General features: G+C 37.0%; 1 protein-coding gene across 1 annotated transcript in view; it reads left to right on the plus strand.

The window, feature by feature from the left end:
- The window catches only part of PARD3B (par-3 family cell polarity regulator beta), an 882400-nt gene that overhangs the window by 475756 nt on the left and 382467 nt on the right, over nt 1-24177 (plus strand). The window contains 1 exon segment of the mRNA XM_054700017.1: nt 655-783. Within this exon segment, the coding sequence (XP_054555992.1) occupies nt 655-783 (129 nt within the window).

Here is a 24177-nt window from a genome sequence, read left to right on the forward strand (position 1 = left end):
GGAAAGATAACTCAATGACTAATATAGCTCCAAATTAAAATTTCCCATAATATATGATAATCTGGTGACCATCATTTTCTAAACATGGACACTGGAATTATAGCAAAAAATTTTGTTTCTAGAGGAATATGTCATGTGATAATGGTCCATTTCTGCTTTTTGTATTAGACAGAAATGGTACCAGTTAAGCGTTTTGAAGCTGCTTCATTCCTATTTGAGTTCACTGGTATATGCTAGGGATCAAAACAGAGGAGGGAATAACACAAAGGGCTATGGTGATGGATCACTGGTGGTTTGGTGGTGGGGAAACTACGGGGACTTCATCTAAGGGGAGAAATCAAATAATGTATAGAAATTAACAACAGTGTAAGAAAGTAAATAAATAACTTCAATAATAATAATAAAAGAATGTGGTATTTTAGGAAAAACTGCTGGTATTAAGTACTGACTATCTAAGCCCATCCAGCACCATAATAATGACAACTGGTTTTATTGGTATTTTTCAAGTGGTGAGTTTGGCCCATGTTTTCAGTTTTTCAGAACTTCACTGCCTATAGGAACCCATTTGCTGCATTCTCCCAGAAGCCCTCTAGATAGAAGGAGATGGAGGGCAAGTGTTCCGCTGGTGACTATTCACATGATTGTCTTCCTTAGGTGAATGGCAGAGATGTCACAGGTCGAACTCAGGAAGACCTCGTGGCCATGCTGAGGAGCACTAAGCAGGGAGAGACAGCATCACTGGTCATCGCCCGCCAAGAAGGAACTTTTCTGCCCCGAGAGCTGGTAATATTCAGATCACTGTCTCATTCAATTTTCAATGCAGAGCTCAATATACTTGGTCAATTTATTGGAGCTGAGAAGTGAGTTTTAAACCTCAGGCTATATTTGTAGCAGATATTGAATCATAGCAAGAATATTTTGCCCCATTAGGGTGTCACAGTTTAGGATGTTCATTTGATGGAGCCTGGATGCATCAATTTATACCCAGTAAAACACTAATTTAGGGTATAAATCCAAATATCCTCTTAAGGAAACAATTTAATAATATTCAGCTAAATAAAATAGATGTTGAGTATGTGCTGGGTCCTATGCAAAACACAGCAAAAATGTTTATGTCCCTACCTTAAATCAGCTTGCTGTCTGAAAGAACATAAAAATATAATTAATTATTCAAAATGGTGAAGATTATGAAAGAGAACTGCAGAGTCCAACGGGAACATCATCCCGAGGGCTGTGAAAAGGAAGAGAAAGTTTTGAGGAAGAGAAAGTTTTATTAAGAAAGTCGACTATAAACTGAAGCATCCAGAGGGGAGGGGGTATCTGGGAAGCGCTCAGGACAAAGAAAGAAGAACAATGGATTGTGATAATGGGCTATGGGTGATTTGGTGGCAGGTGTGCTACAGTAGCCATACCTGATGGGGGTATCCTAATATTACCTCAATTACAAATATTAAATGAATTAATTTTAAAAAATGAATAGAGGAAACATAAAAAGACAGTGAAAAAGAAGGTTTACTAAAGGCAACTAAAAGTTACAATGAATTTTTCCTTCAATTCTTTATTTGTGGAAAGACCTTGATCTTACCCTTTTTTTCTCCCAAAGATTTATTTATTTATGTATACAAGAGCTGGGATACAGGCCAGAGGAGTGGGGGGTGAGAGGATTCACCAGAGACAGAGGGGAACAGAACAGGCAGATCCACCAAAGTACACTGCTAAGGGGAGCAGTGCGCAAGACAGGAGAGGTCTGCTCTGCCATGTGGGTTTCTCCCTGGCCTTCCGGGAAGCAAACTCATACTGCAGAGGCTGTGGATTGATTCATAGTGTGGTGCTTAACCCCTTGCGCCACCAGAGAGGCCCTGATCTTACTCTTTAAGAACTACTATAGAAAGAAACACTAAAGGGGGTCATTGTTATATAGAGGGGGGAGCCCTTTCACTACTTCTCCCATTCTTTAGTTGGTGGAGATTAGAACTCTTGTTCAGGAATAGAAGAAAAAGGAAAGAACTTTTGGCTGTGTATTCTGTTGAACTCTGGTCATAGATGGAGTAAACCCCTGTATGGAAAAATTTCATTCTTATGCATGCATGAAAAATAATCTAATGACAGAGACAATTCTGAGACATCTGGAAGTTAGTAAATGGAATACTAGAATTCCTGGACTAAAAAGAGTAGAAAGAATCTGTGAATCCAGTTCTAACTTTGCAAGTGAGAAAACATAGGGTTGCTATGATTGAGTAACCTGGAACTAGAGGCTTAGGTTTCTTAGCACTTAGTATTGTCTCTAACATTTAGCAATCTGTGCTCAGCTTCTAATATGTAAACCACTTACTGTGTGAGCTAGAGAAGGTCACAAAATCATTTCAAGGCTCAGTGTCCTGATGTGCATCATAAAATAGTTGTGAGAATTAAAAGAGATAATGCATGCAAAGCTCTTAGCATATTTTCTGATCAATTGTAAGTGCTCAGTAGGTGTTGGCTGTAATTATTTATCCTGGTGCATTACCACTGTGGTAGTACTATAAACACATACTGTATTGTAGATACAATATGGGATAAATAGGTTTATGCAGGCTTGCTGCAGATTAATGACTATTTTGAACATTGTTTTCTTGTTTATTATTTCTTCTTTTAGTTTAAAATGTGTCCTGGCATCCAAATTGTTTTAACCAATCAAATACATAAGTCAGGCAACATACATATTTTATTTCACTGTCATTTACTAAGACGTTAGTGAAATTTGATTTCTGTCCCAGAAAGTGACCACAACAGGCTAAGCCAACCAAAGAGTATATTAAATTAATTTTAAAGCAATGAGCTTATGAGTGCAAGTAAATTATTTTTTCCTCATTGTTTTCGGTTTTATACAAAATTTGGAGGTCATGTGGTTACAATCCGTTCTCTTAGTATTCTTTGGTAAAGATTCTAAACTCTAGAAAATATTTGACTTCTGACCATCCAAATATGTGGAATATTCTGTGTAACCACAGCAAAGCAAGGACCATTGATCATGGCTTATAAGACCCTAAATAATGTGTGAACCCATAATCTATATTTTGGAGAAATAAGGAATTATATTCTTTTCCCAGCCCCAATGCCTACCTTGAGTACTAAGTACAAGATCCACACAGGAAGTTTAAACAGAGATCATGTTTGGCCTGTGTGGAGTTATTTCAGTGGGAATTACTTCATAGTGAGACATGCACTGGACTAGTGAAGGAGCAATGTGAAGAACAGGGTGCCCTGTGATACGTCTTTGTATTTTCGTTTCAAAAAATTGAAGGAGGTATCACTTTGTTCTCTTTTCCCTTATCATGATGGATGTACACACTTGACTTTCCATTGGAAATCTGGCAGGATGAAGGAAGGACAGCATTTCCTGCTTTTGTCTTATTCTATCTCCTTTGAAGAAACAAACTGTGTTTATTTGTTTTTCGACTCTGAGAAACACTCCTCTCCCTTCTGTTAAGCCTTGCTATTTCACCAGTTCCATACCCCCCCGCCCTTAACCGAACTGCTCTGCCTGTTTTGTGACAGTTAAATCTCCCTTACTTCCTTGTTATCATTAGCTTCTGATTAAGCCTTAGCACTTACAGCTAAGGGAGCATGTGGTCAGCAGTTATACAGGAAGTCCCAATATAGGCTGGTCTCTCGGATGTGACCCTCTGTTATTCCAAAGACCTTTAGCATCCATTTCCTGGTCATTTTCTCTCGACCTGCCACAGAAGAGTGCTGTGCAGAATTCTTTTCCTTCTCGGTCCTTGTTCTTCCTGGGCCATTGGTTAGTATCACAAATGCAGCAGCACGTGTAGCCTGCTCTTGTTCCATGTGTGGCAGGCTGACTTGAAAATCAATAGAGGAATTTATGTCATAACACCACAACTATTTTGCTCTTTCTAGTGCCTTTACCAAAAGAATTATGCTTCAAAAGTAATCTTTCCAGAATCCTTGTCTGAAAAATCCTTTGTTGTCCTCACCCCTGACCGAGTAAGAGTTTATTAAAGAAGTATTCACATAAGGAAGATTTTTGCAGAAGAAAGTTTGAGATTAGTGTTGGTAACAGAATTGGAAGGTGAAACTGCTGTGTCTGCCTCTGCGCTGGAATGAAAACTATGTTACTTCATCAGTGGTTTGTTTGGTCTGTTCTGTGAGGGAACTCGTGTACTAGTTCCTTTACCTCCCTGGCATCTGAAATTATTTTTTCTTATGCATAGTATAAGAAGATATAAAGCTATCTTCCTGGTTAGGAAAGATCCTGAAAAACTGAAGTTTTTTAAATTTATTTCATGCTTTTGTCAGCCCTTAGGGAAAAAAAAGTTAAATCTTATGAGAGGCAGATGCTGTGTTATTTGCCGTGTATGTGCACGTGTGCATATGTCTTCTTTTACTGGGGAGGGATTCTGTCATTTCTTTGTTAACCTCTTTAATGTTTCATTTTCTGACCTGCTGCCTTATCTTTAAATTATCCTGAAAATCACAGCAACCCCTGGTGGGTAAAACGAGCTGAGAAAGTTTCAAATGTATTTATAATTTCTCCCTGCCAAGTTTGCCTGCTATTAAATGCTAGCCTCTGCAAGTGGGATTAACTATATTTCAAGCAAGCAAGTCGCTCCTGCCCGGCATGATTGAGATACCAGAGTTAGCCATGTTTGTCATGCTGATTTGGCCTTCACTTAGGAATATTACTTTTCTGAGAAAAAAAAAATGATGCACACATGCATGAAGACTCCTTTAATAGTTGCTGAACTCAGGGTATTCTCACACTGCTGTGTTTACTAGACCCTGTGACTACCCTAGCAAATGAGTTGTGACTCCCAGCATTTTCACCATGTACTCCAGCTTCTTATAAAATGAAAAATTCCCACCTTCACTGTCAAATTATTTAGCATTTTGATTCATGCAGGAATATTGGGTTGAAATTTTAGATGAACCTCATTTAACTGATACATTATTTTATTCCCTTTGGCTATTTGATTCAAATAACTCCATGCTTAATTAACCAAGATACTTAAGGAAGAGTGAACATTATAGCAGTTATTTGTGGATAAGTAGCAGAAATTGAAGGCTGATTTTAGAATGATTTTTCTACTTAAACCAAAGTACAAGAGTTATGTCTTGGAATTTAAATAATTATGCAAAAACCGAAATGCATTGTCATAGTTTATTCATTCTCTAAGTAACACATATCTAGTGACTTAATATGGAGTCATTCCTAAGGTAAAATCTCTACCGGTTCTTCTCCCTATGGTAATTTCCTTCTTACTGCATTTTCATTCAACCAGTATGTATTTAATCCTAAACATGTCTCTGCAACATGAACTCCAGAGATGAATGAGATATGTTCCTGTCCTCAAGATGCTTCTAACCAGTCAAGAGGAATGATGAGATAATTGAATTAGACACATGAAATATTATAGGGATTCAAAGTAGGGAATCAAGAAAACCTTCAAGATCACAGGCGTGTTTGAGAAGAGTTTTGATGATTGAGTAGTGATATCAGAATGTAGACATGAAGAGAGGTAGGAAATAGCATCTTCAGATACTCAGACATTGGAAAACACAATGTATATCAAGGAGATATCCAGAAGATCATGGGTTGACCAACTTGACACATTACTGAACAAAAGACTAACAGAGAAGTAGTATTGTTTGGAATAATTAGATGGGACTGAAGAGATGTTTGGAACTCACTAGAATATAATTGTAGGAGCTTGAAATTGAAATCAGTTAGAACTGGTTTCAATCTTAGCTTTACTGCTTACTGGCTGAATAGTCTTAACAGAGTCACCTCCCTGAGTCTCCCTCATCCCTAACAGGCAGATCAGATCAGCCTTTGCCTAAGTAACTGTTAGCACTAAATGAGATGTATGTAAAGTACCTAAAATAGGCCACATACAATGGGATTCAATGAATATTTCTTGTCATTGTCATCATTATTGCTCGGCTGAGTGAAAGATACTGTAGGGGCAGGATGGGCACAGGGCAGGTTTTCTATGACCTGAGAAGATGGATGAAGGAGGAGTCCTGGAGCTCTCCATGGCTTTTCAGGCTTTTATTGAGTTTACCAGGTACACAGCAGGCAGTGGTGCCAGGGGGCTGGGAGGCTGGCAGGCCTCCTTGCTCCCCACGAATCTTTGCTCTTTACTGGGCTCTCCGGGGTTCTCTTGTGGTATCTGCTTCTCTGCTGGCCTCGTTATCTTATGTCTTCTCCTTCCTGGTATTCTCTCTTTTGCTCTGCTGACATCCCCATGACACAGCCTTTATTAGCCCCATCCTAGCCCAGGTGTACCCACCTACATATGCCCACACCCTACACTAGGTGCCCGCCATCAGGCATACATTCAGGACCACAGGGATCCATCATCAATCCTAATGGCAGGAGGGCAGAAAAGCTTGACAATTATTTACCCTACAGATACTAAGTGCACAAGTTAAGGTTTCCCACACACTGGGAATGAGAAGAGAGATGGAGGTAGAAAACTTTGTTTTTGGCATCTGATACATGGTGGGGTAAAGAAGGAAGAAATGCCAATAAATCAAAATTTTTGTATATGAAGGATATGTAGGGATACCACTAAAGATGTATAGACTGGTTTGGATGAGAAAACAATTATTTCATCCTAGAATTTTATTCCTCTCATGGATACAAGCTGGTTTGTGGGGCTAGTGATCTTCAGCATTTTTTTCTCCCCCTTTTTGTTGGCAGAGTTCTCTGAGAGCACCTGTTTACTCTGCACATGGAGTTCCTGATGGTTAGAAGTTCTGCAAGCAGAACTTCTTCCCAAAATTGACTGCTGTTCTCTGAGGACGCACTGGCTTATGCACATGTTCCCTACTAACTAGAAAAACTTGTTGCAGCAGTAACTTATTATTCTGCATAAGCATAAACACAATTGTGTGCTATTTTCTTGTCCCTTTGTTCATATCTTTAATAAAAGCTTGGGTTGGGTGAGTGAAAAGCAAAGATGCTCTCGATGGCACTCTCCCCAGGCTTCCCCTGGTGCAAATTCATTCAGTCTGAGTCTTCATTCATTGCTGAGAACTTCTCATCGCTTGTCCGCAGCAAAAGGCATCCGAACAGGGTCCTAAACCCTGAAACATGGCACCTCCTCGCTAGTCATTCCAAACACTTTTCACCTGTCCTACCGTTACTGGTGCCACTCCTTGTTGCCATCATTCGCTATGAGCCTTCATCTGCCTTGCCTGTCACCTCACAATCCCTAAAGATATCCAGCTCACTTCCTTGGGCAAATTTTCCTTGAAGCTCCACATCTGGATGATGGAACCCTACTTAGATTTCCTCTCCTATTCAGAACTCTCTTTACCATGTCCTTGAATCACAGACACAGAATCACAGACTCTCAGAATCACAGATCCTGAGAACTACAAGGAAACAGAAGTTAGGAGCCCGGATTTGGAAGTCTGCTCACCTAATGTGAATCCCTGCTATGCTATCTTACTCAGCCCCGCAGTGCCTTGATATCCTCACTCGTCAAGTGAGGAGAGTAACAGCACCTATGCTGTAGGGTTGTGTGCCAATTAACCAAGCATAGGAGTAAGAATGTGGTGAATGCCAATAGCCAATAACATTAACTCATATTATTTCTTGTGACTGGCACACACCATATGCTCAGTAAATATCTGTTGATGCAATGAAAGCTGAATTTTTTTAAAGCAGTTTATAGAGAAGATTGGAAAAGGTATTGCTAATGAAACTGTTACATCTGATCTGTATCCAATGCATTATCCATCCTGCTACAATCATTTGAACTGAATTAAAAAGTGCAGATATTTCCTTAGATTCCATAGCATTAGCAACCTCAAAACACAGGTACACAGTGAGGGCATGTAAACGATAAGTTAATATAAGTTACCAAAACAATTGCATGATCTAATTGTGCAGTTTACTTTTAAAGTCATAAAAGCAACATGTAACCTCACCTTATATTAAAATATTTCAAAGAAATTTTTAAGTATTCTTTAAATGCTTCAATCTTGGTTCTGCAATAGCTTATTAAAACAATGGTTCTCAAAGTGTGGTCTCACATGAGCAGGACTGTGTCACTTGGGATTTATACATGCAGATTCTCAGACTACCTCCAGACATAAGAAATCAGTAACTCTACAGGTGAGAACCAAAGATGTGTTTTAACAGGCCTTCCAGATAGCTCTCATATTCCCTCAAGTTTGAGAAAGTTTGGTTTTGTTACAAAGAACATAAGGCCTATAAGATAACTTGGTGACTATAACTGAGTAGCTTCGGTAAGAAATTTCTCAATTTTTTCTATTCTACAACTTCTTGATCTGTGAAAAATATTCTGTGAAAATTTCAAACCCAGTTGAGTTGTGTCTTTTTGGCCACGTGCCTCTCGTTTTGGCAAAGAACCAGTGCTGAGTGCAATTCAGTTACTCAACTCAATTACACCTGATTCATTTAGGCAAACTCAATTGTGCTTGACTTTTTCAGACCCAACTTGATCATGCTTTAAAATTTTCACACTCAATTTGATTGTGCTCAGAATTTGTTATGTGCTACCTTGTAACTTGTGAATTTAAACATGTTTCAAAGGAGGGGTACATTTAGGGAAGTGTGGAAGATTAGGTTGTTGGTATTTGTTTGCAGTTTAACCTATTTCTCTTCCCTCTGCCCCTTTACTTCCAACATGGGCTGCTATAGGATAAGGCATGTGTCATTGGCTTTCACATGGGCCAGACCCTACCATCCCCCATTCTGCTATGGTTGAAATCACATCAGATATTCCAAAACTCCTAAGAAAATGACCCTTGTTTATTGTCATAAAGTGGCCATGCTTAGTTGATCCCTTTTATCTCATTTAAGAGAGGGGGAAAATGAGACACTGAGATATTGTCCCTTGCCAAAATTACATCATCAAAATCAGAATTGTCTTTTAAGCAAGATTCCTCCTCACTGAGGAAAACATCATGCCTTCTCTTTCTTATGCTGTGTACAGAGACTAGATCCTTAATCTCTGCCAGTTTTTTAACACGTTCAATAACCCACAAGGATGAGGGATTAATAGTCATTTGCTCCTCCCTGGGAAGTACTTATACCTGAAAGAATTTTACTGAATCCTTGTCAGCAAAATCTAGTCTTGATAAAATAGATGATGATGAATGCTTTGGTTCAGCTTTATTAAAACAGATGGAGGAAGTGCTGGCCATTTTGTCTGGTTGTATGGCTTCCAGGTGTCAGAATGAAAACACTTAATAGCTTTTATCACAGAACTGGTTTTGCTGGGGATTGGAAGGGGAAAGCTCTATGCTGAAATGAAGCTCACATGGCATTTTAGACGATCAGGGCCTAATTACATTCTCTTGCAAAGTTAAAGATGAAAAATCATGAGATTCAGCTGTTCTTTCATGGAACAAGACATAAGTCTTATTAGTGTCCACTGCGGCCGTGATTAGGTACCCAGAGGCTAGAATAAAGGAGAATTTTCCAAATATACGTGATAAAGCAGCTCAGAAAAAGTAACATTGTGACCAACCACAGACTATATCCTTCTTATTATCCAGTTAACCAAATGTTACCAGTAATTCATGCCAGCTGTTGATATGGAGCAGCTGGGTAAGAAGGTGGTTACAAAACTCGGGGGATGACCTTGATTTGCTTAATTACCTCTATGCCTGTGATCAGTACATTTGTTAAGGTACATTTGATGTAAGATGAGGAAATGCATTCATTTTGCAACAGATAGAGATTAAGGGGAGAAAGTACCACCTTAATTGATTGTGGTTGACTTTTCCAGCTGTTATCAAAGTAAATACCACACATGTGAAACTGTCACTATTGTCCCCTTCATTTTGAAAGTCTACTTAGAGGCTTGAATGTATTTCATCTGCCTGTTTTACAGGAAAATGTGTGATCTTTATCATTAAAGAATATCATCATAAGATTAACTTTTTTTTCCTAAGGGCTGATAAAACAAAGATAGAGACTTAAATAACAATCTGTTGCCACTTACCTCTTCCCATGCCCCGTCCCCAAAGATTCTCTGGGCAATGACTTTTAAATATGTTCTCATTATTTTTAATGAGTGTGCAGAACATATGACGCATAAATGCACCAGTAGATGGGTGCCCTTTCATTGAACCTGTCAGATATAATAAAACATTGAAGGAGAGGAGCTAAGATGCAATTTTTCTTTAAGATATTATAATTATTTAAATGAAGATGCACAAGTATAAGTCACATACTATTTAATTCCTGGTGCTGCCTAAATGAAGCCCACTAACATCCCAGTACTCCCTTAAAAAAGTTTTATCACAAATGTTAAAAAGACAAAAGAACATTTAATATTGTTACGTCTCTTTAAGTTTACCCTTCTTTAAGTCTGCCCCGATGGCAGGATATTCAATTATAAACGAGTTCAATTATGTTTCCTGGCCACTTATTGAGTTATATGAAGGACTTTTATCACCTAGTCTTTCCGTAATTAATTCTTTGCATCTCTTAGAGGCTTAGGACCTAAGGACGGATTGTTGAACAGCTTGGAATGTTTTAATTTTCTTATATTTCCTCCCTTTTTCCACTTCTGCTTTACTTTTTTGCTTTCTGACCCATCATTCTCCCTTTCTAGAAGAAAATAACATTTAGTATGGTATTCACAATTGCAGAATATATTTATTTCTACATTACATTAAAATGCCTGGTGGTGATAAAGAGGAAGCTAGTGGAACATTACATTAAATTATATCAAAATGTCAGGCGGTTATGAAGATGGAGGCAATGGTAGTAGGATGGGGAAGCAGAGAATGTTGCACCCCCAGAAACAACAAAGCCCACCTGTGCTAGTCATTATTGCCCAAAGTCAGAGCCTGTGGCTCCTCATCTGTGAAACTGTTGGCCTTAGCTTCACAGGTAAGTTACCAAGGCTCAGCCTAAATTCAAAGGGCTCACCCTCTCCCTACTCTCCTCACATCATCTACCCATTTCATCTGCAGATCCTTGAATTCCCACTAGCAGGGAAAAATACACAGAAACAAGGAAATATACCAAAAATGGCGAAATGCGAAACAGCCCCCCCAAAAAAAACATACTACCTATGGCTTGTTTTCAGTACATTTCCCTGAAGCCAAATGTTCTTCCATGTTACTCAGAGAGGTTGATAATTCAGGAGAAGTGTCTTCATGGGCCTCTATTTTCCTTAATTTCTGGTCTACATCAATGATTACAGGACTCAATAGTTTGACCAGTATTTACTGAGCATCTCTTCCAAGGTTTAGCTGACAAATATTTATCAAATATTTTTTTGTGTCAGGGGCTGTGCCAACCACTGCATATTAAAACTTGATTCTTGAGGGCCTCCCTGGTGGTGTAGGGTTTAAGTCTCATGCTATCATTACTATAGCCTGAGTTGATCTTTGGCCAGGGAGCTAACCCACATATGGCTCAGCAGACCTATCCTGTCTCCCTTGCTGATCCCTTTTACCAGTGTATTTCAGTAGATCTGCCTGTTCTGCTCCCCACTATTTCTCTGGTGAATTCTTTCAGCCCTTGCATCTCTAGCCTACATACCAGTTTTTGTATGCATGCATGCCTGCATAAATAAATAAACATTTTTTTAAAAAAAAAACCTTGATTCCTGAACACCAACAACTTATAGGCAATGCTAAATGTAATGAGAAATACAAAAGTACTTGTCACTTATAGGAAAAGCTAATGAGAGGAAATGTGCAAATTTAAGGAAAAACTGAGAAGTGAATTCATGAATTACAAGTTATAGAAAGGAAGACCGTAATAAGTGATTTTTAAATTAGATTGAAGTAACATTTTGCTATTATTTTGTATAAGTTTCAAGTGTGCATCATTAAAAATTAGCATGTGTATGTACAACACTAGGTGCCCCAGTCCAATTCTATCAACACAATTGACCCCTTTTAAATCATGAAAAATTTCATTTATGAGATGAGATTCTTGTTGGGCCATGGAATGATTCAAAAAAGCAAGGAGAGAAGAAACTTACAGGGATATGAAGAAGATTGAGCCAAAGATAGGAGGGAAAACTAAGGAAAGGAAGGAGTTGAAAGGAATGTGTTGGTGATAGTGATATTAATGTTGGCTACTTACACTGTAATGTGAGCAAAATTACAATTTCATAACGACTGTTTCTAGGAATGATATAGAAATCCATCAAGTGTGACTATAAGGTACCCTCATTCATAAGGTCTGTGCTCATAAGTACTGTGCTTCTAAGTTCTATGTTTGGGCTCCATCTTGCCTCTTGCTTTCAACTGGAGCAACTGATGGGGTGGGTAGTCCAAGATGGCCTTAGGACATGGCTGTCAGCTGGTGCTGGCTGTTGGGTGGAGTTCCTTGGTTCTCCTTCATTTGTCTTTTCATCCTCCAAGAGGTTTTTCCAGCTTTCTTGCATGGCATTCTCAGGACAGAAGATGCAAAGAAGCAGGGGTTCCTAAGACCTCTCCTAGCCTTGCAAGCTGCAGACTATCATTTGTGTTTCATTCTCTTGGTCAAAGCAAGTCACAAGGCCAGTCAAGATCCAAGGGATATCATCTATACATTTCTTAATTCCAGTCACAAAGATGAAGTTCTTTCTCAATGCATGTATAATGCAAAAGATGTAAAAGTATATGGGGCCTGCTCCTTTTCCTCTACTTTGTTATTTAATAACATTTTTACCATGACATTTTCGCTAAATTTAAACTCATGTCCCTATTTTTTAATATTTCTCTGCCAAATGAGGGGTATGTTTCTCCCTTTTTTCACTTATTCCATGTGGAGGTTAATTCTTTTACAGTAGACACACCCTAGATTGGGAAATAGAAGTAGGAGTTAAATTATGAAAATATCAATAAAATCTTAAGTACTAAAATTCTCAACACACACACACACACAAACACAAAAGTAAGACTAAGAGTTTCCATATCTACAGAATGAGCATTTTGAACTAAAGGGTCTCTTAGATCTCTTCTTACTGCAAAGAGCTATTCTCTGAATTTCTGAACATCAAATCCTGGCATGACACTCAGTGCAGACAGGGCCTGAATTATGAATGATCTGTATATATAAATGGTCAGCAGGAGTCTGCCTCTGAGTGTTTGTTTGTTCCACAGTTCAGAATACCTTGGGAGCATTTGACCTAACGACTGCCTTCTCCTAAGTAAATGTAGAGCTAACAAATTGCCAACAGATATCTTTCTCGCCACCACCTTTTTGACCTATCATTGAAATGCTGGTTGCCCTAGTAGTTAATAGGCACAAATGGAGCCCCTCCTAAAATCCTCTCCTGACGGTGCCATAGCTGCGGGTACTCTAAGAGACTGCACACCTTCCCATAGCCATCTCAGAAGGAAATGTATTCTTGACTTCCTAAATGGAAGTTTACGTATATTTCCCACAGAATGTTCTTCTACATAGACCATCCAATAGAATGTCAATTATCATGTACTGTTGTTTTGGAGATGCTATAGAGTAATAAACCCTGTTGACTAATTGAAAACTCAGCACAATTTACCAGTCTTTCATTTGAGGAAAAAAATTAAATTGCAAAAGCCAAGTTTATAAACAAAATTATAGCATACAACCTATTTTATAAAGAGAAATCACCTTTTCTACACCCACAGTTATGATTTACTTAAAGCTTATTTCCATTAGGCATAAAGAAAAGTGAATGAATTATAAACACTATTCACTAGGGCCTGGTTATCCTTAATGCAATAAAAAATCTTTGGATTCTGCATTCTTCTATTGGAAAGATATAATGATGACAACACTAGCAATTTGTTGAAACCTTGACAGATACTTTCGATGCAATTATTAATGCAAGCCACCTCAATTTCTCTTTCTAGACAGGTTGTAAATAAATTATATAAATAAATATTAATGTAATTATGAACTTGATAATTTTATGTGCTATGTAGGTATGCAAGGAAATTAAACAAAGATGAAGCACTGAAGGTGTTCATGTTTGAGGATATAAATAACAGTGACTTAGTCCCCACATCCTAAAGAGATAGAAGTACACTAGATTGAGCTTTGTCTTCAGGTGCGTAACTGAGTATGATTATTAAAAAAAAATGTATGTAATTTTTCATAGTGGTTAAGTTAATAACATGTCACTACAATTTGTGTACCTCTAAAACAGAAACCAAATCATGTGGCGCCTCACTAGGAGGAAAGTAAAGGCAAAATTGCTGCAAACAAGCTATGGCTTGTGTTTTTAAAAACTCAGCTTTTACTTCAGATAGCAGTTCAGAGGTTCCTCCTTAACCTGTAGGGTTTCTTGGAGAAAAGCATAGCAATAGCATGTAAATGTCTTACTTCCTTCACAAACCTTTGAAAACATAACCCAAAGATTGTGTTGCCTCTGGCCCTCAGCTCTCAGTAGCTCTCAAGGGAGTCCACATGTCTTATCAGACTTGAGCAGCCAGTCAAGGGCAGCCAGCACATTGAGAGGCCAGGGCAGCGTCATGGTCAAGGCCACTGGGCAGGTAGTGAAAGGCCTCTTGCTGTGTTAAACAAATGCGGTTTCCTTCCTGGCTTCCTCAGGAGCTAATTTTGTTTTTTACTTCTCTTCTGGTATAAGAACAATAAGGATTCATAAGGCCATTCTGCCAGTAAGGAGATGTGCATTAGATTATCATAAATCCACAGATAAAAAGTGCAGTGGTCAATGAGAACAGGCATTCTTGGATGAAATAAAAGGTTTAATTGAAAGCACTGTCCCAGGGGAGATAGATGATTGAGCGTGGCATTGAGTAGACATTAATTACTGTAGACCAGAGAGTGAGAAAAGTAAAAAGAATATCATTGGATTTTTTTTTAAGTTCCCAAATTTATTTCTCTTTAAGAAAATGTGGGAGGTTATCTTAACAGAATGCTAAGGGGGAAAAGTGAGGTTTTGATCATGCATAATGTTCTTAGAACATGAGTAATGTTCCTTTGGAAGTTGCAGCTGAATTTGCTCCTCACTTAGATGATTTTTTAGAAGTTACAGATCTAGTCGGAGTACAAAGTGTGCTGTTTTCCTGAGTAATTATTCCAATAGATACATACCTATTATGTTGTAACATTAGTAAATTATTTGCACTTTATCATCATTCTAGAATTTGTACGGAATTCTTTGATTATGCCTTTCCGCTTGTTTTTTAAGCAGATTAGGTTTTTATTCTACTCTGGAACAAGAAAAAAGTTACAGAGGCATCTGAACATAAGGTCCCCATTAAACAGTAGACAGCTTGCTTTGTATCACTAAAATATGGCTGCTTTTCTAAATCATGCGTATTTGTTTAGTTTTGATGTGGCTAAAATGAGGGGATGGACTCTACATCCATAGGGACAAAGGCTGGGGCTAAAGATTGCCTTAACAAGAAAGCAACTGGTTAGATGTCTCTTTTCCTAATCATTTAACATAGTTGCATGATGACTGATTCTCCTTCCAGAACAAATAGAGTCTGAACATATACTGGATTGTCTATGCCTTAATGTGCAATGGGTTTGAAAGAACAAAAGGGAGAAACCAAATATATTAAAAAGTATTTTACTTGGTATTTGCACACTGTGTTGCCAATTCAGTTTCAAAACCAACTGTCAAAGCAACTTTAATTTGCTTTTCGGTTTTATTTAGAACAATGAATTCACTAAGTGAATTTAAACTTTTCAATCCATTGTTTAGGAGTTGATATAGGCACAGTCATAGTTTTAAATATGAAAAAAAAATCTTTTTTAGGGTTAATTTGAGCAGGGTAGTTGCTAAATAGTACCAGCTGTCATAACAGAGTAGACATGAATGACAGCTTTACTCCACCCCGTATCAAAACTCAAGAGTGGATATGGTGATCAGATGAGCCAAAATAAATGTGAGTTCTTAGAAACATTTGCAAGCTATTTTCTTGCATAACTCAAACCTTCATAGGCATCAAAGTGCAAACAGGTCACAATTAAGCTTAGCACTATTACAGAAATGAGAAAGGTGATTCACTCTGTTATGTAGATATCCTTAATGTTTTACCTAATATTTCAAAATTCCATTTGATAATGGTGAAGGTAGGGAGAATGTCCTATATTATACAGTGTTGGAACTTAATTAGCAGTTTTAAAACTATTTTAACATTAATGAAAATGTGTCACATATTATATACCATAAAGGAAGAAGTAACTGATGTGTCTCGAGCCTCCACTTGGATGGGTGCTGGTGTTATATACATAAGTGGAATGTTCCTCCTTGCCTTGATTTACATTAACAAACAACCAGAATATAACATGATTAGTGGCATAATTTAATTATGCATAGAGTGCTAAGGAGATCCAGAAGAGGGCTGGGCCAGAGACAGCAGGTGACAATTGAGATGGGCTTTGATTGGTAAATAAGAGTTTGCCAGTTAGTATCAAAATAAGAGCAGGGAAGAGAATGGTTAATAGGTGAAGGAAAATCCCATCTAAAAAGAGAAACTCTGAAATTTTTAATTAATTTCATTTCCCTCTGGCAGACATGTTAGAAAGTAGTTTAGGAGCCTCCCTTATGGCGCAAGGGGTTAAGTTTCAGCACTGTGAAGCTATCAGCAGCCACTGCAGCACAAGTTTGATCCCACCCAGGGAGCTAACCCACATGCTGCAGCAGACCTCTCCTGTCTTGCCCACTGCTCCCCTCAGCAGTGTATTGCAGTAGATGTGCCTGTTCTGTTCCCCACTCTGTCTCTGGTGAATCCTCTCACCTTCCCACACCCCTGCACTTCTGGTCTACACCCCAGCTCTTGTATGCATAAATAAATAAAATAAATAATTTTTAAAAGGTAAATAATGTAGGCTAGATATATTAAAATTCCTTTATTGGTAAAATGTAATACCCAGTTGTCACCTTGTTTTTGGCAAACTTTTAATCCATTATTTCAAAATAGCATTGTGGCAGGAGTGTGTCCAAAAAATAATTTATGAAGTCATCCTATACAAAATGTTTATTGTTTTTATATATCCTACTAGTTACTAAATTGGACTCAAAGTTAAATTAAACATAGTTCCTGTCATTGTTAGGATTCTGAGGATATAGTGGAGTTAAGACAGACATTCTGGCAAATAATGATAAGAATGAATAGAAAGTGGTGAGAATCATAAGACGGGAAAAAGAAAGCAAAACTGTTTTCTCTCTCATAAAACCAGGTAAGGAAGAAGTGGTGGTATATGCTGACACAAAGTCTAGGTGTTTGGAAATATTAAGTAAGGAGTCTTTTATTCCTTTGTACCATCACTATAAAACTTCTTTTGAGATGAAAATAACTTCTGTACTTGATATATACATATATATACACATTTGAAATAAAGACTTTTCCTTATGTATGATTTTATTAAGCATCATAAAAATTGTGGGTTTATACCATCAGGAAAATGCTTGACTAAAAAGATTACGTGTGCTTAGGTGAGTTTTCCTATTTCATGTATCAGCAAGTGAAAATGGAGCTGTGCTGGATTAATTAAAAAAACTTAATTCCTCAGGCATGAACTGAACTAAGTTCAGTTCAGCTTGTTTATTTAATCTATGAAGCATACTTGATTTTGTTGGTAAATGAAGATCCATTAGTTCAGGGAAGAAAGAAGCCCTGTTCAACCTACATCTAGAGAAATATTGATTGAAAGTGTGCTGAACTTTTAAACTTCTTGTAATTACATACTGGTTTTACAAGAATTAAGGCCATAGCAATTGCTCCCTTATCCTTGTCCTGCATATATATATATATATATATATATATATATATATATATATATATCTTCAAGGCATGGGATCATTTGGAAGATGAATAATAAAAGGAGAATAAGGCAAAGTGAAAGGCAATATTCTGTAACATAAGCTAGTTATTTAAGGCTTTGGGTTCACATGATCAGACTCTTTCATGAGCCTGGCAAGAAAAACACAGAGATGTGGATGGAAGAATCTTCTAAAATCTAGACTCCCTACTTCCATCCTTGGGAATATTTGACAAATCCAGAAGCCACTCTAAAGTCCAGACTATGGGATATTATCTTAGCCTGTTCAAGCAGCTATAGCAACACCACAGGCTTGATAGCTAAAAAGCAATAGAAACTTTGTTGTCACAATTCTGGAAGATGAAAGTCCAAATCAGGGTGTCAGCATGGTCAGATAACTTACAGACTCTTTATTGTATCCTTTATTCTAGAAAGAACTTTTCGAAAGGCACTAATCATGAGGACTCTGCCCGAATGTCCTAATCACCTACCAAATACTCTACCATGTAATTTCAACACATTGGAGATTAGAATTTCAACATATGAATTTTGGGGGTACATAAACATTCAAACAATAACAAATGGATGTGTGAAAAAGAGAAAACATGATACATGTATTTTCCTAAAAAGGGAAAGACATGATTAAAAAAATATAAATCCTATGTTATATAATTTATCCTTGATATCTCCTACATGTTAAAAAGATTTATGGTACTCCATTGGTAGATGAGATTACTGGGCTGAATTCTTTACTTCCAAATACTAATATTAAATCCATACTGTGGTCCAATGGTATGTGAAGAATACTTTTCCACTCATCTTTCAATATTTGAAAAACATAGTTCATGTATCTAAGGGTCTAAGGAAGATGAGAGGTATGTAGCACAGATATTTATATACACCTAATCCACAACAATAGACCAATCTACCGAACCCACCATATATCAACCAAACGTCAACCTGACAATCAGTGAGGGAGAAGTGTATGCCTTGTTGTTCATATTGCAGTTTGTGCATGATTTTTAATGCAACATTATTGTTGAAACAACCAGTTTATATATGCATTCCCTTTTCCCCGGTGCATTAAGTGTGGGTAGATTTCCCCTGTCCTGTCAACTTGTTTATAGTATTAAGGATAGAAAGGCATACCTCATTTAATTTGAATACATTTTCATATTTTATGAAACCTGAATGACTTCTTATAGCCAGATTTATCTGAAAATTAATTTCACAGAGTAATTGATTTAATTATTAAGATAAAAAGGCAGATCTATGTCTTTATCTACAGGTGTCATTATATATAGGGTAGGAACATTCTCATTCTAATATTAACTTACACTGTGAATTTAAAATGGTTGTTACCCACAGATTTCTCAATTTCTATTTGAAATTTAGGCTCTTGTATTAGTAGCATACTAAAGGGAATTGATTTCCAGCTTGAATATCATTATATCTGACGCAGATATCAGAAAAAAAGATAGGGTTAAAATGTTTTTATTTTCATCATCTGATTTTCTTAAAATCCTTAATCAACATACAGAAACTCTTCTTCCACAATCCATAGGAAAATATTACTTTCTTGAGTCTGTAGCAATATTGTTACCAAATTGTAGCATAATTGAATAAAAGTGACTCTCTGGACTTCCAAGTAAAAGAACACTTACTGAATCCTCCAGGGAAAATAAAGGTAACTGAGATGTAATCCCTACTTCAGAATTCTTAAATTGAGAAGAAAGCTATATTATCTTTGCTGAAAGAGTCATTTAGCCTAAATAATGACACATACAATTATAATGGAGAGTGTAATGTAGAACATTCTTACACTTTTCCTCTAATGGTTTAAGATTTCATTCTGTGACCATAACACTTCCTAAGATCCCAGGGAAAACAATTCATTGCTTTTAAACTAGCTACATAAATTTATCAATGCAAAAATAATTATTGAAAAAAATTTCTTGTAAGGAAACTAAATGTCATGTATTCTCCTTTATGGAATAAGGATTCCCTCATCCTAAAAGCTTCAAAATGTGCATTTTTTGTTTTTTTTTCTTTTTTTATTTAAATTTTATTTTTATATTCCCCATACAATTACAACCCCCTTATTTTTACCCCAAGCCCTCCTTTCCTCACCCCTACCCCCCATAGAGTGTCTCTTGTTCATAGTTATTTGTTGATTTCGATATTTTCTTTCTTAGAGTTATTCTTTTTCCTGGTCCCTTATTTAAGTTTTCTAGATTCCTGCTATGAGTGAGACCATCTGGTATTTTTCTTTTTCTTTCTGGCTTATTTCACTGAGCATGATCCCTTCCAGTGCCATACATGTCGCTGCAAATTGCATGTGTTTATCTTTTTTGAATGCTGAGTAATATTCCATTGTGTATATGTACCACAACTTCTTGATCCAGTCATCTATTTTTGGGCATTTGGGTTGTTTCCAAATCTTAGCTATTGTAAATAGTGCTGCTATAAACATAGGCGTGCAGGTGCATTTTTTGAAGTCTCATTTGAGACTGTATTTTCCTATGTGATACTTTGTTGTTGATGACGCTAATCGTGATATCTTGGTGCATGAGCACAAAAGTGTGATACCAAAAATGCATAGAAACTTTACCACATGGATGTCTGATATCTCTAGCACTTTTTTCATACCCTATCTGGTTTCTCATTCCAGTCTTCTCTGTCCCCTGTTCCATTCCTTTCTACCTCGCCTCTTTGTGTCCTCTAGTGCAATATTTCTTCAAGTTTGTGCTAGGCAACACTTTCCCTATAATGTGCTTCATGCCAATAAGTGTTTAAGTGTGTTAGGGAGTATATACTGACCTTTTTATAGCACCAGATCCTAAAATTAAGCTTTCCCCTAGCATTTTTTTTTTTGTGTGTGTGTAGGATCCTTGCCGGTGGCTGGGGAACGAACCGGCGCTGCAGAGGCTGCAGGCAACCGCTGCGCCACCAGGGGAGGCCCCCCTAGCATTTTCATCTTAGAAACCCTCATTACTTTCTTCACACACATGGACTATGACAATGCACAGACCACGTGTATTAGATCTTGCTTTGATCCAAGTCTTAGGGGGAACCAGCATTGTTGCGTTAGTTGACTTCTGAAGCCCATCTTAATTGAACATGGTCTTGGATCAGACACCCTCAGGAATGTTCGTAGCACGTAGACTGACTGTCTTGGGGTAAGAGAGCACCTCCAATTCAGTCAGTGCCAATTCCGTCATGACAGTGGGCAGACTGTAGGAGAAAGAGACACCATGGTCCCTATGCTCACTCCAAGAGTGGCTGTGGGCTTTTACTTATGTTTAGCTTTTTTCATTGATAACCATGTTGTCTTTTAAAGGTGTTAAGTGCAGGTTGCCTGACATACAAAGTATTTGCGGTGGCAAAGATATTGCAAGTTTTTCACCTGTGAGCCCAGCTTCTCAAATGGATCTACTTTCGATGCCTTTTATGCTTCCTTTTTACATCATTCACATTATTAGAATCATATTGTTTGTTCTTAGATATTACATTTGTTTTGAAAAAAAAAACACTTATTCTTGCATTTTAACCACTGAAATGTTGCCTGTAAAATATTTAAAAGACTTTCAATGAGGTTTCTCTAATCTACTTTCACCAGGAAGGAGTAAACACAACACAAATAAGACCTATTACATCTTGGTATTTACAAAACAGCTACTAATTTTATAAAAATCCATGCTGTCTGAATGATGGAATATTCATTTCGATTAGTTGGCATGTCACTAAATATTACATTCACTTGTTTAATCTGTAACTGAAATGGGAAAAATTCCAAGTGTTAAAAACTGTTGAATTTGCTGATCTCTCAAGTGCATGCACTGTAAGTGGAGACAAAGAGATAAGCATCTGCACTCTGGCTTATTTTACTTTTGTTAGTTTTAATCTTTGATTTAGTATTACATTAAGGTACTTTTACATTGAGCAGGCAATAAGGAATGGCCATTTTTTTGACATTTGTTTTCTGATATTAGATTAATTCTTTACTTAAAGAAAATTGTTTTTTGATAAGTTTAGTCAGATGTCAGCTCTCACTTTCAGTACTTTTGTCCTCTGCCTCCTTTCTGGAGAATGGATTTCAAAAACATGGAAAAAATCAGTGCCTCGATTACAAATGTTTTACAGAATTTTCTTCACTCAGAACTTTGGTTAAAATGACTTTAAAAGGAATGAATGAATATGCACTTATGGAGATCATATGAGGACATATATTTGAGATACTGTTTACAAGCTAACTGTAAGAAATTTACATTTCAAAATGTTCCTCTATTAAAGTATCAGTATTGCTTATATTGAGCTCTATGAAATTTTCTACTACTTATTGCAACATTAGCATATTTTTCTTTATGGTGAGTATAAAATATTGAACTTTGGATTAATTCTCAGCAATTTATAGAATAATTCAGAAGATTTTTTTTATAATGACCTACAATATGACATCTGATTCTTTCTTGTGTATTGTCTATATTGTCTAGTGAGTATAAAACTTCAAAAGGTAATGTGTCTACTTGTAAATCACCAAGAATTCTCTGATTTCTGTATATATAAGCTTGAGTGAAGGGAAAGCCCTTCCCCATGCAGAGCAGTGCTCATCCTTAGGTTCTATTTACCTTTGCCAATGTCTGTGCATCGCTAGTCTTATTTACTCTACAAAAAGTACAATTTAAAATAAAATGCCTCCCAGCTGTGGGAACGAGTGCCTGATCCCCACTTTAGGTTGATACTCTTATATTGAATTTCATATAATCCAATTGGCAAAAAACCTTTTGTGCTTAAAATAGCTACCCAGGTTTTTACAGAAGATTTTTTTTTAATTCAGAAATTTAAGTGTTTCACAGGTGTCTTATCCTTTCATTGTTGTGAAAATTTATTTAGTTGTAGCAAAAATTTCAGCTTCTTAAATGCCTTAGAATTTACTTAGGCAAAAGTTAACAGTGGCTTAGCTTTTTATTAAAGATCCTGGCAGAATAGCCAGGTATGTTTTTTTTTCTTTATATCTATCTATCTATCTATCTATCTATCTATCTATCTATCTATCTATCTATATCTGTTTATATAAGTATCCAGCTGGATAGATGGATGGATAGATTGATGGATAGATAGATAAAAGCTTTTTTTTCTTGAAGTTCTTTTGTTTGAGTTTTGGTAATTGACAAAATGATTGCATGTGAAACGTAACTCTTGCATAAAGTAAGCTGCTCACAACACAGACTAATTACACATTTGGGAGGCGAAGCAAAGACATCCAAAGCTTGCTCATGCTGAGCCAAGAGCACAGCATTTAATGAAATGAGGGCCATAAAAGGTTCAGCATGGATGCTTTCAGGTCTGACCTGGGCTTCTGGGAAATTGAACATTGGCCCTGCCGACTGGGCTAGTGGATTCCCCTGGGCATTGAAAGACTGGGTTATTACCCCTTGCATGAGTGAATCAAGCACTGCTTTGCAATACAAGAACATTTGTGATTCCAGAGATGCCCCATTTGGAACACTCTTAAGCTAATAATATGGATGCCTTCCTAGTCATCCATCTTCTGCCTGCCTTTCCTCCTATCACACCATGAAATTACTTTTGATATTTGTTTGCTAAAAATGGTTAGTATATCTGACAAGGTCCGGCCATGTAGTTTCCTCTTTGCTATTCTTAAACTTGATTCCTTCCTCTCCATATAATACTGTGAATGAAATAGAAAGTCAGCCATCTCCACCCTCCCCTGCTTCAGATTGTTCAGTATGGGCAAACTGTATGCCAGTTATGGTCTGTGTAGACTGGCCATGTCATGTTACAGTGTTCAGTACACAGGAGATGTTTGATAAGAATTAGCTGAAAGATTTTGGTTGCAAAGAGTGACTCTTTCCCCAGGCTAGAAGTGACCACTCTCATTTCTGAATGCCAACTGTGACAGTTACTCATTGTGTTTGAGTATAAAATTGGTATTACAGAGAAAACAATGAGGAAAAGGAGAACTAAGAAATAACTGAATGGAAGGGAGAGGGGCTATATATATATACACACATATGTATGATGATAACAGAACAATAACTGTAATAACTTAAAGAGAGTCTGTGTAAAAGAGAATAAAGGGTTAGTGAGGCTAGAGCCAGATAGGACTAAAGCATTAAAATGATGTAACAATTATGAACTATAAGGCAGTTAATATTTTACTACCTGTTTTGTTTTACACTTTAATTATTTTTTTATTTAATAAAGATTATATATATATAATTATGTTATGTATAATATCACTGCAGTGTTTTCCAAATTAAAAACTATGATCATTATCAATTTATGAAATCAGTGTAGTGGATTGTGACCAAGTTTAAAAATAAATAAAATAGCATTGAAAATACTAGACCACACTGCACTTTTGGGTCAATATTGTTTCCTGAAACATTTATGTAAGTGCATGTATGCATGTATGTATATGCATGGATGAAAAT

Source organism: Talpa occidentalis, unplaced genomic scaffold, assembly GCF_014898055.3.
Source record: "Talpa occidentalis isolate TD23 unplaced genomic scaffold, MPIMG_talOcc4v2.1 talOcc4.3, whole genome shotgun sequence".
Lineage (NCBI taxonomy): Eukaryota > Metazoa > Chordata > Mammalia > Eulipotyphla > Talpidae > Talpa > Talpa occidentalis.